This window comes from Austrofundulus limnaeus, unplaced genomic scaffold (assembly GCF_001266775.1).
Source record: "Austrofundulus limnaeus strain Quisiro unplaced genomic scaffold, Austrofundulus_limnaeus-1.0 Scaffold95, whole genome shotgun sequence".
Taxonomy (NCBI): domain Eukaryota; kingdom Metazoa; phylum Chordata; class Actinopteri; order Cyprinodontiformes; family Rivulidae; genus Austrofundulus; species Austrofundulus limnaeus.
In genome coordinates, this window is record NW_013952497.1 from 701,055 (window position 1) to 715,360 (window position 14,306).

The 14,306-nt window shown below is 37.6% G+C and overlaps 1 protein-coding gene across 4 annotated transcripts in view; it reads left to right on the forward strand.

The window, feature by feature from the left end:
* Positions 1-9,546: 9,546 nt before the first annotated feature.
* LOC106520631 (WD repeat-containing protein 49) overlaps positions 9,547-14,306 on the forward strand; it is a 50,925-nt gene continuing 46,165 nt past the window's right edge. For 2 of the 4 annotated variants that reach the window (XM_014012835.1, XM_014012837.1), the window contains exons 1-2: positions 9,548-9,721; positions 12,302-12,397. In XM_014012835.1, the coding sequence (XP_013868289.1) occupies positions 12,317-12,397 (81 nt within the window). In that variant the 5' untranslated portion in view covers positions 9,548-9,721; positions 12,302-12,316. Of the gene's footprint in view, positions 9,722-10,292; positions 10,341-12,301; positions 12,398-14,306 lie in introns of all 4 variants that reach the window. The other 2 variants (XM_014012836.1, XM_014012838.1) reach the window with 2 other exon arrangements.

Sequence of the window (14,306 nt, forward strand, 5' to 3'; positions counted from 1 at the left end):
CCACACACACACACACACACACACACACACACACACACACACACACACAAAGTTTGGGTGAATTTTTAATGTACCTCCAGCATGGCACATCATCCAGAGCTCTACCTTAATCTTTCCTTTCACTTCACAAACTCAGCCCTGTCACATTAAAGGGCACACACACACACCCATACACACTCACATTTTGACTTGATTCCCTTTGCGTTTTCCTCATTTTGCAAAGATAACACTGGTTTTTAACACATGCCACTATTGGTAATTGCGTCTGCTCCAGGCGTCCCGTGGAGCCATTTGCATGTGTGTTGATCACCGAGCGGTGAGAGATGTGAGTTTTTCCCTCTTCATGCTGGTGTTTTTCGGAGTTCGTGATTGACAGACTGGAGCTCAAATTCCAGGAGGTGAACAAGAAGGGCCCCGATCTCTGAAAAACATCCTCGGCACCATACAAGACGAGATCAATGAAAGATACAGAACATAACGTAGGACATGTCAGTGAGTGAATAAATGAGAGAGAGAGAGAGAGAGAGAGAGAGAGAGAGAGAGAGAGAGAGAGAGAGAGAGAGAGAGATTAGGTGAAGATGTGCATAAAATTTTCAAAGTGTGTGTCTGTAGCATTGACAGAATATACAATGAACCATTGGATGTGTTTTACTGGATGTACATCTAGATGTGATTAGCCTATWGAGTTAATCTCATTCAAGATGGCCACCACAGCTAGGCAACCCTATCAAAAACAAAAAATGACTATAACTCAGCCAGTTGTACAGATTTTAAGCTAAAATTTGGTGTGGTACTAGCTGAGACACATTCCTAAAACATACTGTTACAGTCACCTCTGCCTCCCTGTTAGCAAAATATCTCCTAAAGCACTGGACTATTGTCAAACTCTTCATTGACTTGTCGTCATTGGGTGTATATCTCCTAAAAATTAATTTTTGGAGTYCWGTTCAAGATGGCTGCCACAACTAACTGACCTTAGCCGATAAAAAAATGGATGTACATCAAGGACCAACAGATTACATTAGATTTTGTAACATCATATGCAATTTCACTTTTCTGTAATTTTTCAAGGTTTGACCAAATGGCTACAACTCCATCCATCCATCCATCCATCCATCCATCCATCCATCCATCCATCCATCCATCCATCCATCCATCCATCCATCCATCCATCATCTTTACACACTTCTTTCCTTCCTTGGTCGCAGGGGTCCCTGGTGGCAGGACAGACCCTGGACAAGTCACAAGTCCATCATAAGGACACATAGAGACAAAATCATTCACACTCTCACTTACACCTAGGAACAATTACCAGTTAACCTGACCATCTTTTATTGCCCAACCCTATCCTTACTCTGGCTGTACTGTTACAATGTTACAACATTTACTGTACTGTGAAGAAATTTAGTGTGAGGTAGGCTAGTACTGATGTTAGAAGCAYAACACTATATTAAGTTCTCCTTTTTAAAATATTGACAGTGTTTAATCTATTGTTATGTCTTGATTGAAATAGGTCTAGTTACATGTCTGAAACATTTTTCAACACAAGACGCTTGAAAGACATTAGATGAGAATTGTGTCTGAATGCCTGTGACTCTGCCGTAGGCCAGCAGGGGGCGAGCGAAGGCATTGAAGAAACTGTTTAAAAACATAAACTTCCRATTTTAAGGTCAGTGTGGGTTTCCTGTCTGCAGACAGCAGCAATAAACCTCCACTCAGATTCCAGATTCTGGTGTTGTATGGTTTCCATTCCTTCTACAAATCACTTTATTTAACATTTGTGTTTATCATCTCGACTTCAGTTTATTGAATACAAATTTTCTTACAGTACATTGTCTGTCTGTACAATGTATATTGCTTATTAAAATTAGATTAGATTAGATTAGATTAGATTAGATTAGATAGACCTTTGTTGTCGTTGTACAGAGCACAATGAAATTACAGTTCAGAACACCCATTCAGAAGAAGACAGAACATAACAAACATAGGAGAACAGGTGCCCTGGGTCATGCAGCCACAGACCCCAGCACAGAGCAGGATCATCTTCATGAAGACATCACGAGGAGGTGCTGCCCTTAACAGAAAAACTAAAAACCACACAAGGGAAGATGAGGAAAACAAACAAAAACATCATATTATATCAACAATGTGACACACTATGGTGTTTATATAAAAAAACCCCCTCTGCATAGAGCAGATTTATTAGCCAGAGGAAGATTTTATGTAGCATTGTGCTTTTGTCACTGTGTTTCAAATTGTATGTATATTGGAGTGACATCAACTGCTGGAAACTAGTTTCTTCCGTGTGTCAACATACAGTACATGGACAATAAAGCTGATTTTGATTCTGCACGCCTGTGGGAGGAAACCGGAGTAGCTGGAAAAAAAACCATGCATGCAGAGAGAGCAACAAACTTCATGGAATGCTAGGCCTTTAATAAAAAAAAATCAGTTTATTAGTATTGTTTTAAAAAAATCTATATGTCCATGTATTTGTCTCGATCTCTGCTTTCTTTAGCCCAACAATCTGAGTGCTTTAGGATCATCATGCGCCGCAGAAGCGATCCTCCTTTCATCTTCAGCTGCTTTAAAGTTTGTGTGATGTTTGCTTGCAGAAATTGCTGAAATTTCATAGTTCATTCTGACCACAACAATATTTGTGTGTGTGTGTGTGTGTGCGCGCACGCGCGTGTGTGTGTGTGCTGTTGACACAAACCTGAAACAGAAGCAGATCCTTACAGATTTTACAGCTTCGTTGTTCATTTGCAAACATCAAATGCAGCATTTTGTGGTGAAGACAAGGAAAAGTTTTCATCTGTTGGCTCATTTGATGGCAGCAGAAAYCTTGGTAAAGACCTTGGGAAAAGATCTTTTTTAAACAATCAGAATTTGAATTTTTATCCGTTTAATCTCTTACAAAACAAAGAATAAATAACTCTATTTTAGTGCTGAAAAATACCTATTAGGAGATTTCTGCAAGAAGTGACCATAGTCTAAACAGGAAGTGATACAGCAACTACTGCTAACTGTGCTTACAAATACCCATAAACTTCATTGTAAAGGGCTGTGTCATGTTAAACTAGCAGCAATGTTAGGCTTATAAAAATAATTTGCATAAACTGGAATAAAATAAATGATTGCAGCACACAAATGATGATATATGTTTGTGTGATTTCATTTCTTGGTATGCTAAAAGGATACTGAGTAGTGATTTATGTTTACTGCACTAAAATGACACACACATCAGTATGCCAGAGTAGCGACAAGAATTATTTCATCTGCTTGGCCTAATTTTTCATTATTTTGATCAAACTGAATATTTTTAGTGAGTCATCACTGAAGTTACTAACCCAGCAGAATGCTTGGAAATACTTTTCGAGTWTTATCAAATTGTGTGAACACGTGAAACAAGGAGAAAATTGAAGTTAAGATTATGTTTAATGAAAAAAAGAAGCAGCAAAGCTCCAACAAAGGACTACTTTCAGGATTTCAGTGCCTTATAAATGAAAGATTTGGAGTTATTGTTTTTTTTTTTTTTACCGTATACTGTATGTACTTGCAACTTCCTCAGAAAATGCTGGTGTCATCAAGGAGTTAGACACTGTTAGTGCTGTCTTTAGGAAATACCACAATATCACAACAGACAGGTRAGCAGATACATTAGGCAGAAGAAAAAAATAAAAACCCAAGCACAAAAACAGTTTATGTGAAATAAGTGGAGCTGAAAGGCTGTCTGTTATGGTTGGGTAGGAGTTGTAACAAGAGAAGAAGAAAACAAGAGTTTGTGAAACACTCTGAAGACCAGGCTCAGAGATGAAAAATATGACATTGTTTTCTCCTTTTTTTCCTTCGTCTTATTTCCTCGATTTTATTTCCTTTTTTATTCCCTCTTTTAAATCACTTGTTTAACCTCCTTTTCTTTACATGCACCCACACACCATCAGCGCATTAAATGCTTGTGTGCTCACATACCAATACACACACTTTTTTTCTTTTCTTTTTGTCTAAACCATGTAAATGGAGGTTGTTTGATCACAGTCCCTTTTCYATCAAATCCACCATTGCAGAATAAATTCCCCTGACCCATTTCTGGTGGATTCATGCCGGCGTGTCTTCTCTGAAGCCTGACATTCTCCTTTCCAGACAGATCAAAGTGTTTCCTAGATCAATCCTAATATTGTTGCCATGGTTTCTTTGCCGTGTGATTGACATGAGGTGTCCTTGTGTCTCTGTCACGGTTGTTTCCAGACTGGGAAATGTGTTTGTCAGTGCCATCCGGCTCACTTAAGAGAGCAACACGATACTGTGGGCCTCCAACAATGTGCCATGGCAGCCTGGGAAGACAAAGTCTTACGTGCACAGTTTACTAGAATATAGGCAAAAGAATAAGCACTACAATTTTTAAAGTCACTATTTTTCAGTACTTTAAAATGATCATTGCAATTTGTCAGGCCAAGGTGTCACTCAAGTGTTCTCTCTTGTCTGAGCAATAATGAAAAATGCACTCTGTGAGAAAAAAAAAAACACTGAAGCACATGATGAGGAACTAAAATGATTTCATTTCCAAATAACCAACATGTTTAAAATATGAATTTAAAAGGTGGCACTGTGCATTGGACAAGTGTTATCAGGCAGTTGCCAGATCTTTTGACAGTCAGGGGGGAACACCACACCCACATGGTATTAGAGGATCAGCACTACAATGGGTATCTAGTTATTTGAAAGCTAGGAAACAGTTTGTAGAGATAAATGGTGTAAGATCTAAACTTGGTAATATCACATGTGGAGTCCCTCAGGGCTCTGTACTGGGACCTAAGTTATTCATTTTATATGTGAATGACTTAGTAAATGTGTCAGGACTTTTCAAATGTGTTTTAATTGCTGATGATGCAACATTTTTTTTGTTTAAGTAAAGATACAGAAAAAATGCTTGAGATGGTACAGAAAGAATTCGAGAAAATACAAAGTTGATTTCAACAAAACAAATTGTCATTAAATTTGGATAAAACAAATTATATGATTTTTAGTAATAGGCAGACAACTGTTGATTTATCATTTGAAGTAGATGGTATTGAGATCTGTAAAGTCAGTGAGGTGAAATTTCTGGGTGTTGTCGTTGATGACAAGCAGACATGGAGACCTCACATACATTATTTAAGAACAAAAATATCTAAACCTATTGGGAGTACTGTATAAAGTCAGGGAGTTATCCGATGACAGGTCTCTGCTTGTGTTGTACAATTCAATAATTGTTCCACATTTAATTTACTGTATTGAAGTCTGGGGTAAAGCTTGCAAAACAATTACAAATYCAATTTTTGTTTTGCAGAAAAGAGCCATAAGAATTATCACTAAAAAGATTACAACCATCCATCAAATACATTATTTTGCAAATTGAAAATTTTGAAATTCCATGATTTGGTTGACTATAATATTTTACTGTTTATGTACAAGGCTCAGAGAAACTTATTACCTTCCAACATTCAGATAAACTTTGTTAAGAGAGACAGTTGTTATTTTCTTAAGGGGATGGAAATGTTTGTGAAGCCATATTTTTGTACTTGTTTGAGAGAAAGATGTACTTTAATCCAGGGTATAGTTTAATCCAGGGTATAGTTTAATCCAGGTAGGATTATGGAATGGTCTGGAGGATGATCTTAAAAATGTCAGATCTATGTATATACTGCATTTAAGAGACGGATAAAAGCTGGTTTTCCGAAAGTATATTAAATAGCAAAAAACGAAGCTAAATGAATTGTTGTTTTAGTTGATGTTTTTATCTTCATTTTATTTTTATTTAGTATTGTTTTGTAAATTATCTTTTCTTTGAATATATATTGGGGATAAAAGGGGCAGACATTATAAGATTTATTCTTCTTCTGCTACCTTTAATTTWATTTTTATTTTTTGATTTGTGTATTTTCTTTGCTTTTATTGTACAATGAATACATTTTGTGAATTGAAAAAAATTTAATTAAAAAAACATTGTTATATACTGTATGTCTGGACTATACAATGCCCTAACATTCAGCCCAAATACCACAAAGAATGACTGCCCTTTGGTGGCCCAAATGGGATTTGATAGAGGTGGTCCATGCATGGGCCATACATGTTAACCCCTTTGGGTGTTGACCCTCAAAAATCTGTAGTTTACACTAAACCCCGCCACAAGCGCGGGTGTCTGTGTCAGGCTCACTGTCGACCGTGGAGAAAGAAAGAACATGGGGTGGAGATAACATCTGCAGTGCAGAAGAGCAGGGAAAGGAGGACGAGGAGAGGTGAAGAACTTATTTCTAGCGGCAGAGCAGGTTGGCAGATGGTTATTTGATTTTATTTATAGTCTTTTCACATCCAAAAGGTTGTGATATGTAAAATAAATTTGAAGCTGAGATTTTGAAAATAAATAAAAATAAAATCCAAGAGACTTCCCAATATGTCTGTATACCTGCAAAATGGAGGAAAGTCTGTGTAATTTATAAACAATCTGTACAACTTTACACGTTTGGCCAGCACCAGATAAACCAAATCCCAACCGARCCAGTTGTGGCATTGACAGAGTTGGACCACATAAACCAAACCACAATCAAGCTATTTATGGTGTACCTTAAAATCAGTGCCATCWTTGACAGACCTTGTCCACATTTTGCCGTGCAAGCAGCTTGACACCAGATCTGACCTACATCTGTCTGCAATGTGGATACTTACTCGAGTTACATGATTTTTCAGCACATGCAGTGTTGGGTACTGAACTTTTTGTGAGCMTTTAGATTCTGACAGTAAATGTCACTTTTAACACTTTGGAGCCAAACAAATGTTGACAATCAAATTTTTAAAACATATTTTTCCTTTTTGTCTGACAGATATTTTTAAATTAYTGCCTCAGTTGCTTCAATCTCCATTGTCCCCAACTTAAAACAGACAGTTAAAAACACAAAGAAATCAAGGTTTGGAAGTAAAATGCAGCACTTATGAATAATAAATGTAGACTTTGTTCACTTCTTTATTCATCCCRTTCTGTTGTAGACTGCACTGTTTCTCCCTGATGTACCATAAGCATCAACCACTCAGGGGAGCTATAAATCATCAACTGTGCTTTCTCCTTGACTTCAGTTATATAAACTATACAAGAAGTCCTAAATATTGTTGACAACTGTCTCTCCTGCTTTTGAAAATCAGAGCTGATTTAGAGACTTTTTTTTTATAAAGCTTCTAATAGGTTTTTATGTGAGCCAACGGACATCAAAGAGTTTTTTTTATTCCTTTAAAAGTCCAAATGAAAGCTGGATCTCACACAGTATGTTGCATATTTGTATATGGTGTCAAAAATGGTTGTATTGCAGTTAGAAATACAAAACAGAAAACTAGTTTTATTTTAAATTTTTTTGGGGGGTGGGGTCAAGTTATGAATATTTTTGTTACCAAGAATATAACAGTGTTGTAAATCATCTGAGTTTTGATCAAAATTTTATAGTTTTTAAGGAATATGAAGAAGTAAAACTAAAACTTTTTTTTTTACTTTATCACAGGGTGTTTTGATCACCAGTTGTCTCTGCTTATGTTTGATAACTCAAGAACACCCAAAGAGAGTTTAATTCATTCTTAGAAAGTAAATCATTGGATATGTTTACAACTGAGAGTCATACCCATTCAGAATGACTGCCACAGGAATGCAACCTTAAAGAAACGTCAAATGTGCTTTAACTAAGCTAATTTTACAAACTTTAACAGTCTGTTAGTTGCTAAGAGTCATTCTTAACCCATGCTTTGAGCACTACACATTGCACTTTTTTAAAGGTCTGGCAAAAAGTGTTGGTGTCAAACCTGTTTGCACAATAAGTTAAGATAACACTGGAGAAATTTTATGAAACTTTCATAAAGAAATTAATCTATACCATTGGCAACTGATTAACTTTTGGAGTCTATTCAGATTGAAATGGTTGCCACAGCTAATTGACAGTAGCCAACACAAAAATGTCTATAATCATCTTCACAGATACCAGGCTAAGGTTTGATGGGAAAGTAGCTGAGGGTCGTACACAGACCACAAGAGCCCACCATATCACACTGGGCAGCTTGTGCATGATGTCATTTGCAAGATTTGACCAAAACAGCTACAACTCCATCTTACACAAGATCAAGTTTAAACTTCTGCCATTRAAAACTGTGGGCGATATTCAGTCCTTCAGGGAATGTTAGATCTTGAATTTAAAAGCTGCGAAGGAAAATAACCGGCCCCGAAGAACCTTTAAGTCATGAAAGAGTCACAAAAAGTGGGAACACTTTTCTTTTCACCRTACGTTAAAGAGTTCTGAAAAGGATTTTCAAAAGTGGGTCTCCCTTCAGATATGCATTGTGGAGAGAAAACTGCTTCATTTTGGCTCAGCTGCCCTTGCATTCTCTTTTCTTCGACTGCTACACCTCTTTCCTTCTAGCGCTAAGATGCGCACCAATTTTTTTCTTCCCTTTTTTTTCACCGCCTATTCCAGCAGCTTCATTCTTCTCCCTGTATAATAGTGGATTTTCCATGGTGGATTTGTGCTGGGCTATTTTGGGGTTCTGTGCTGGCTCCTGCATGCACTGCTGTAATCCAATTGTGATAGTGTTAATTTTTAAAGCTTTATTATTGAAATTGCTGAGACTTAATTTTTCCCTTCCTGTCACTGTTGACGACCGCCGTAATCATCTAATTCAAGTTATTCCGGACCATTAAGTTGCACGCAGAGATTGGTCATGGTTACTGAGGCCGGAGAAGAGGGAATGTTGGACGCATAGTTTTTGTGTGCTTGTTTGATTTAACTAGTCTCTAAGTCCCCTTTATAGTGCATCCACCACTGTGAGTGACCCCAGGATTCCTTTTCAAAGGCATGTGAAAGCTCTTTTGGTGTGTAGTTTATTTATTTCTTACTAAAAGTTCAGACTCACTTTGGTATTTTTGCGAGCTTTCAGTGTGTGGAGACATTTACGAGTGGAAGCTGCTGTTGTTTTTCCAGTTGTGACGCAGGTATGGTTGTATTGGAGAGGAACTTTACTTCACACAGATTATGTTCTCTAGTCTGTGAACAGAATGACAATCACACACACACATGGTCATATTTTGCTGTCCTTGTGAGGACTTGCATAGACTTCCATTAATTTCTACAGCCTAAACCTGATTCCTTAACCTAAACCTAGCCTCACGTACCTAACCTAACCCTAACCTAAACTTAATTCAAACCTTAGCACTAAACAAACCCCTGACCCACAAATGGGCTTTTCCCTTGTGTGGACCATGCAAAATGTCCTTACAAAGATAAMAAAACATGACCACACACATTGCAGTACATAAAAACACTAGCACCTGGACTTACAAACACAACTCTTATTGACTACTTGGTTGCCAAGAAACTTAGCCTGAGTCTTTCAAAGTGAGCGTTAATAAAGAATTGTGTGTGTGTGTGTGTGTGTGTGTGTGTGTGGTGTGTGTGTGTGTGTGTGTGTGTGTGTGCTACTAGGGGGCACTTAGTTAACTCTCTGTGGGTGTTGACTGCCTCTGTCATTGTTGGCTCATCTCTGCATGAACACAAAGTCTGGCTAGGTTTTCGACCAACGAGGCAGAAGCATAGGCAGATCAACCAGAGACTTACGATTTGAGAAACAGAAAAGAATTTTCATTTAAAACCGCYTGAGCTTGGAGATTGGGGTGAATTAATTGTGGCCTAGGATGAGGACAGTATCCATTTTGGTGAGTTTGGATTTCAAGCCTGTGTTAAACTCGGCCTTTTTGAAATAGTCTTGAATCAAGACTTGTTTGTATTTCTGTGTGTGTGTAGCAGTGTGGTGTAACTTTACAACTTTAAATATGTTATTCTGATAAAGTTAAGGTGGGGATTTGAGGAATGATTATGAACAATTAATTTCTTACCAGTTCTAGACAGATATTTGAATGACAACTTAGAAAAATAAAGTTCATTCTGACAGGACTGATGAGCTAATGGCTAGTCTGAGTGGGGCCACCATCTTAAAACAATTCCAGCCTCAATGAATTAGCAATGTCAGTGTATCACGAGTAACTTTAAGCAGGAATGTAGTATAATCTTTGCAAAATAAAAGGTCACAGTAAAAACTAGAATTAGAGCTCGAACAAATGGACTCAATAAACAGGTTTCTTAACTCGACCAAATAATATCTGGAAACTGTAGCAGAGATAAATGAGTGCTTGGCCACTTTATTTCACTTATTTGTCCATTGTTGTGTTTTGTTTGTCTTGGTTCAACATTTCTGCTGGGCTCACAATCCTGCCCGCAATGAGGAAGAACGTCTCATATGGAGAACTACCAAGACTAGACCTGAGGAGAGTCTGAGTATGTAGTGGTGAGATCGTACATTGAAAAAAGGGCATGTTTCTCCAAAGTACCATATTTATTCAAGAATAATACGTAAAATTAAATCCACAAACTCATCCATAAATTGGGGGGGGGGGGGGGGTAGTACTATACTATAAATATTTTTACTTATGTATTTTAACTGAAAAATCGGCTTCATTCACAAAATTATTGAGTCCGGAAATGAGGCCGCATCGTAAAAAGCAGTTGAAACAAGCTTACCTCTGACACTCCGTGCTTCAGAGCAAGATAATAACAGATCCAGGCAGGCGACATGATGTGAAAAAGGGGAAAAAAGTATTCCCGCAGCTCAGTAATGATAACGAACTAATGACAGTAGCGTGTGACCGGGCTGCTCCTCGAACAACAACAAACACATGTTCGTCTGTAATGGCTGCCGTCTACCGGTTTTCTGAAAAAGTTTGTATCCCTGAAAAAAGTTTCCCCACCAGAGCGGGCGCTYGCGAGTAGGAAGTAATCTGCTTTTCCCCCAGAAGATGGTCCAAATCTCATGTGAAGTCTCTGACTTTTGTTTTGGCACATCCTGGTGGACTATGTGTAAAATGCCAGAATTCATATGATGCCGCTACAGCTGATATATATTTGTTGTCAAAATACCTTTTAGTACATACTGTATGTTGTTAAAATAAAACGAACAGTCCAATGATTATTTTACTGATATGTATAAAGACTGCAAAGGCTGAAAAATCTTGAAGTCTGTATGAAATTGAACGTAGTTTGAGGATTAATTTTTTTATGCTTTTTAAGCTAAAAAAAGGAGGGGGTCATATTATACATGAGATCGTATTATACATGAATAAATAYGGTAAGTTTGTTCAAWTAGCTATCTACAACAGATAAGACATTAATCTTAGTTTTACACAAAATCCCTGTTCAGAAAAAGGGGAGTAATATTGTAATTTTATTTTCTAAAAATTCAAGCATCCTCCAAAAACCTGGAGCAACAGTTTGATGTTTGCAAAAATTAAGCTTTGTTTCATTTTTATTTCGTTTCAAGAAGTCAACGTGTAGGTTATTAAAAGCATTAGACTCATAAATCAAATGTGCAAAAAAAATCTCTCTCAATTAACCTATTACCATTTTTTGTTTATAATACTACAAAAACACATCTGTTGGTAATCTACTTTTTTATATAGATGAAAGCATCATATCAAGATCACACAACACCATAATAGCTGTAGCAAATCATTATTTTTTCCTGCTTTCATTACACATCCTGCCATCTAAATCTCAGATCAGTTTGATGCTTCATCCAATGAATTTGTCACATAAACGTTTGTGTCGGGCAGATTATGAAAGTGAGAGCTGCCCTTTAAAGTGTTACGCAGAGTGTTGAAAAAGAAAAATTATAATTTTCCGTCCCTCTCTCAGACTTCAAATGTGCACCTAATTGCAGCACAGGGCTAATTGAACAAATCCTACCTCTTTCATCTTGAAGGTTTATTGTGTTTGGCATCCGTTTGGTGTCTCCTTTAAAAAATATATATCTGACATATCAAAGATTTGACATGCCTCAGCGTCCTGCTGGGTGTTTGAACCATTTCTGAGGCATGACATCGGAGACCTATTCACCCGGCACCATAAAGCCATCGAGCTGGGTGAAAATGAAGGTCCTTCCCATGCTGTTTCACACAGGCCTGTTTGGGTTAGGCAAAAAATAAAGAAGGAATATCAAAGAAGTCTGTTGCTGTAATCCAGCTTTATGGCCATTATGACATGACAACCTGCTGTGATATAGATTCTGAAGGTTATTAAAGGATCATTCACGCTGGGGACATCTTGTTTTGTCATGGAACACAACCAGAAAAGCAAAGGATGGARAGGGGAAATGTATTATTTGATGGGAGATTTCTACACAAATAGCATGCAGGCTGTCCATCTCTGACCTTGTGTCTAATATACTGCTGATTGATTGGCAGGTCTGAGCTGTAACCATGGGAACGAGGAAGGAGGTGGCACAGCTGGAAAGCAGGCTGGACGTGGAGGATTATCAAAAATTAAAGAGCCTTTTTATTGTGAGTCAATTTGTTAAATAGTTAATCAATTTTGATGAAAAAAAGTTAAAATGTGTTGTATAATTTATAGTGAAGCAGGGTCATCTCTATGTTTCCTGGTACCTATGTTCTCCCATAAAATACCTTCACTGTAATCAGTACTTTTGCCATTTAAAAAGGGTGAGCCAAGCATCTTTCATGACTTTATTAAGAYTTGGAGAACATCGGTGCCAGGGAAYAAATATMCTGGGGAACAYAGATACCAGCAAGCATAGATACAGAAGAACATAGATCCCAGGCAACGTGGGAACTAAATAAGTAAACATAGGTACCAGGAAACGTTGGTCCCAGGGAGCATATGTACCAGGAAACATAGATACAGGAGGACATAGGTACCAGGGAACATGGGTAGGAAAATCTAGGTACCAGGCAACTTCGGTCCTGGGCAATGTAGACATCGGGGAACATACGTAGGGAAGTGCAGRCAGAAAGACCCAGGGTGCAGGCAAAATTCCAAAATAAAGTTAAATAAACAAAAGAGGGCTGTCGTGGCAGCAAAAYATACAAGAGTTTTCTCAGGAGGAACAAGAGCTCAAGGAAACAYRGGAGCATRCCACACTGGCTGAGGGAAAGCAGCRCAATGAACGAATGRGACACAGAGGACAGRACACAGAATATGAAGGGAATTAAATGAGACAAGAAACAGCTGGAGGAGACACAAGAGGAAACAGGTGAGCAAGGGCAGGGCAGGAGGAGTGACATCAGGGCAGTGATACACAGAGGAACACAGAAACACTAGAAACACTRAAGCAGAAAGACACAGATCACGACAGGACCTCCCCCTCAAAGGTGGCTCCAGACGTTGAAAGGGGAGAGGGAACATAGACACTGTCATGGACTAATTATTTATCTGTTTCCCCTTGACACTGTTCATCTCTCATATCTTCACAAGGCACTGAACTTTGCCATACTCTTTGGGGGATGAGCCTTGTGATAGTCCATGACAGACACCACAGGAGGCTCTTTGCTTCCTAACATTTCTGCCTTTTCCTGGTCTGATATTGCTGTTCTGTCATTATCTTGTAAAACAGGATAACATTGTTTATTGATACCATTCTTCTTTTTTAACCATTCCCCAAATTTTACTAATATCAGTTTCCCTTCTAATTGAATTAAAAAAATTGCCCAAAACTTCTTTTTTGTTTTTTAAAATTGTCCTCTGTACTTCACCCTGAATTTTTTAAAAACAATTTGAATGCTTTATTTTGAGATTTAATAACTCTGTCACATTCTTGTGTCCACCATGGTGGACAATCTTTTTCCTATTTCCACCATGAGATCTTGAGATAATCTGTTTTGCTGTCTCTAGAATTGGTGTACAAATGCAATTATTTAAATGATCAATATCCTGATTAGTATTAATTTTATTCATTTTTTGATCACAAACATGTTTAAACATATCCCAGTTGGTCTTAAAGAACAACCCTCTCTGTATTCCCTTCTCTTTTGCAGTTTTCTACTTTCAAATTCATTGTTATAACTATTGGATAATGATCACGTCCCTTTGTTGTATCCAAAATAACTTCCCGTGCACATTTAGCTGCTAATGTGTCAGAAACTAAAGTCAGGTCAATAGCTGACTCTAATCCATGTCTAATATTAATTGTTGTTCCACGTCCATCATTAAGACATACTAAATTTAAATTTTCCATAAATTCAATTATTCAATTTTCATCATCAACATTCCCCCATAATGTATTAAAATCTCCACACCAAATTATAGGGCCGGATTAATAATCCTAGGGGACCCTGGGCACTGAGGCTCATGGGCCCCCTCTGAACCCTAATACTCACACCCTCCAAAGGAGGCAATAACAAAATTATTGACCCCCCACAAATAAATAAATAAATAAATAAATAAATAAATAAA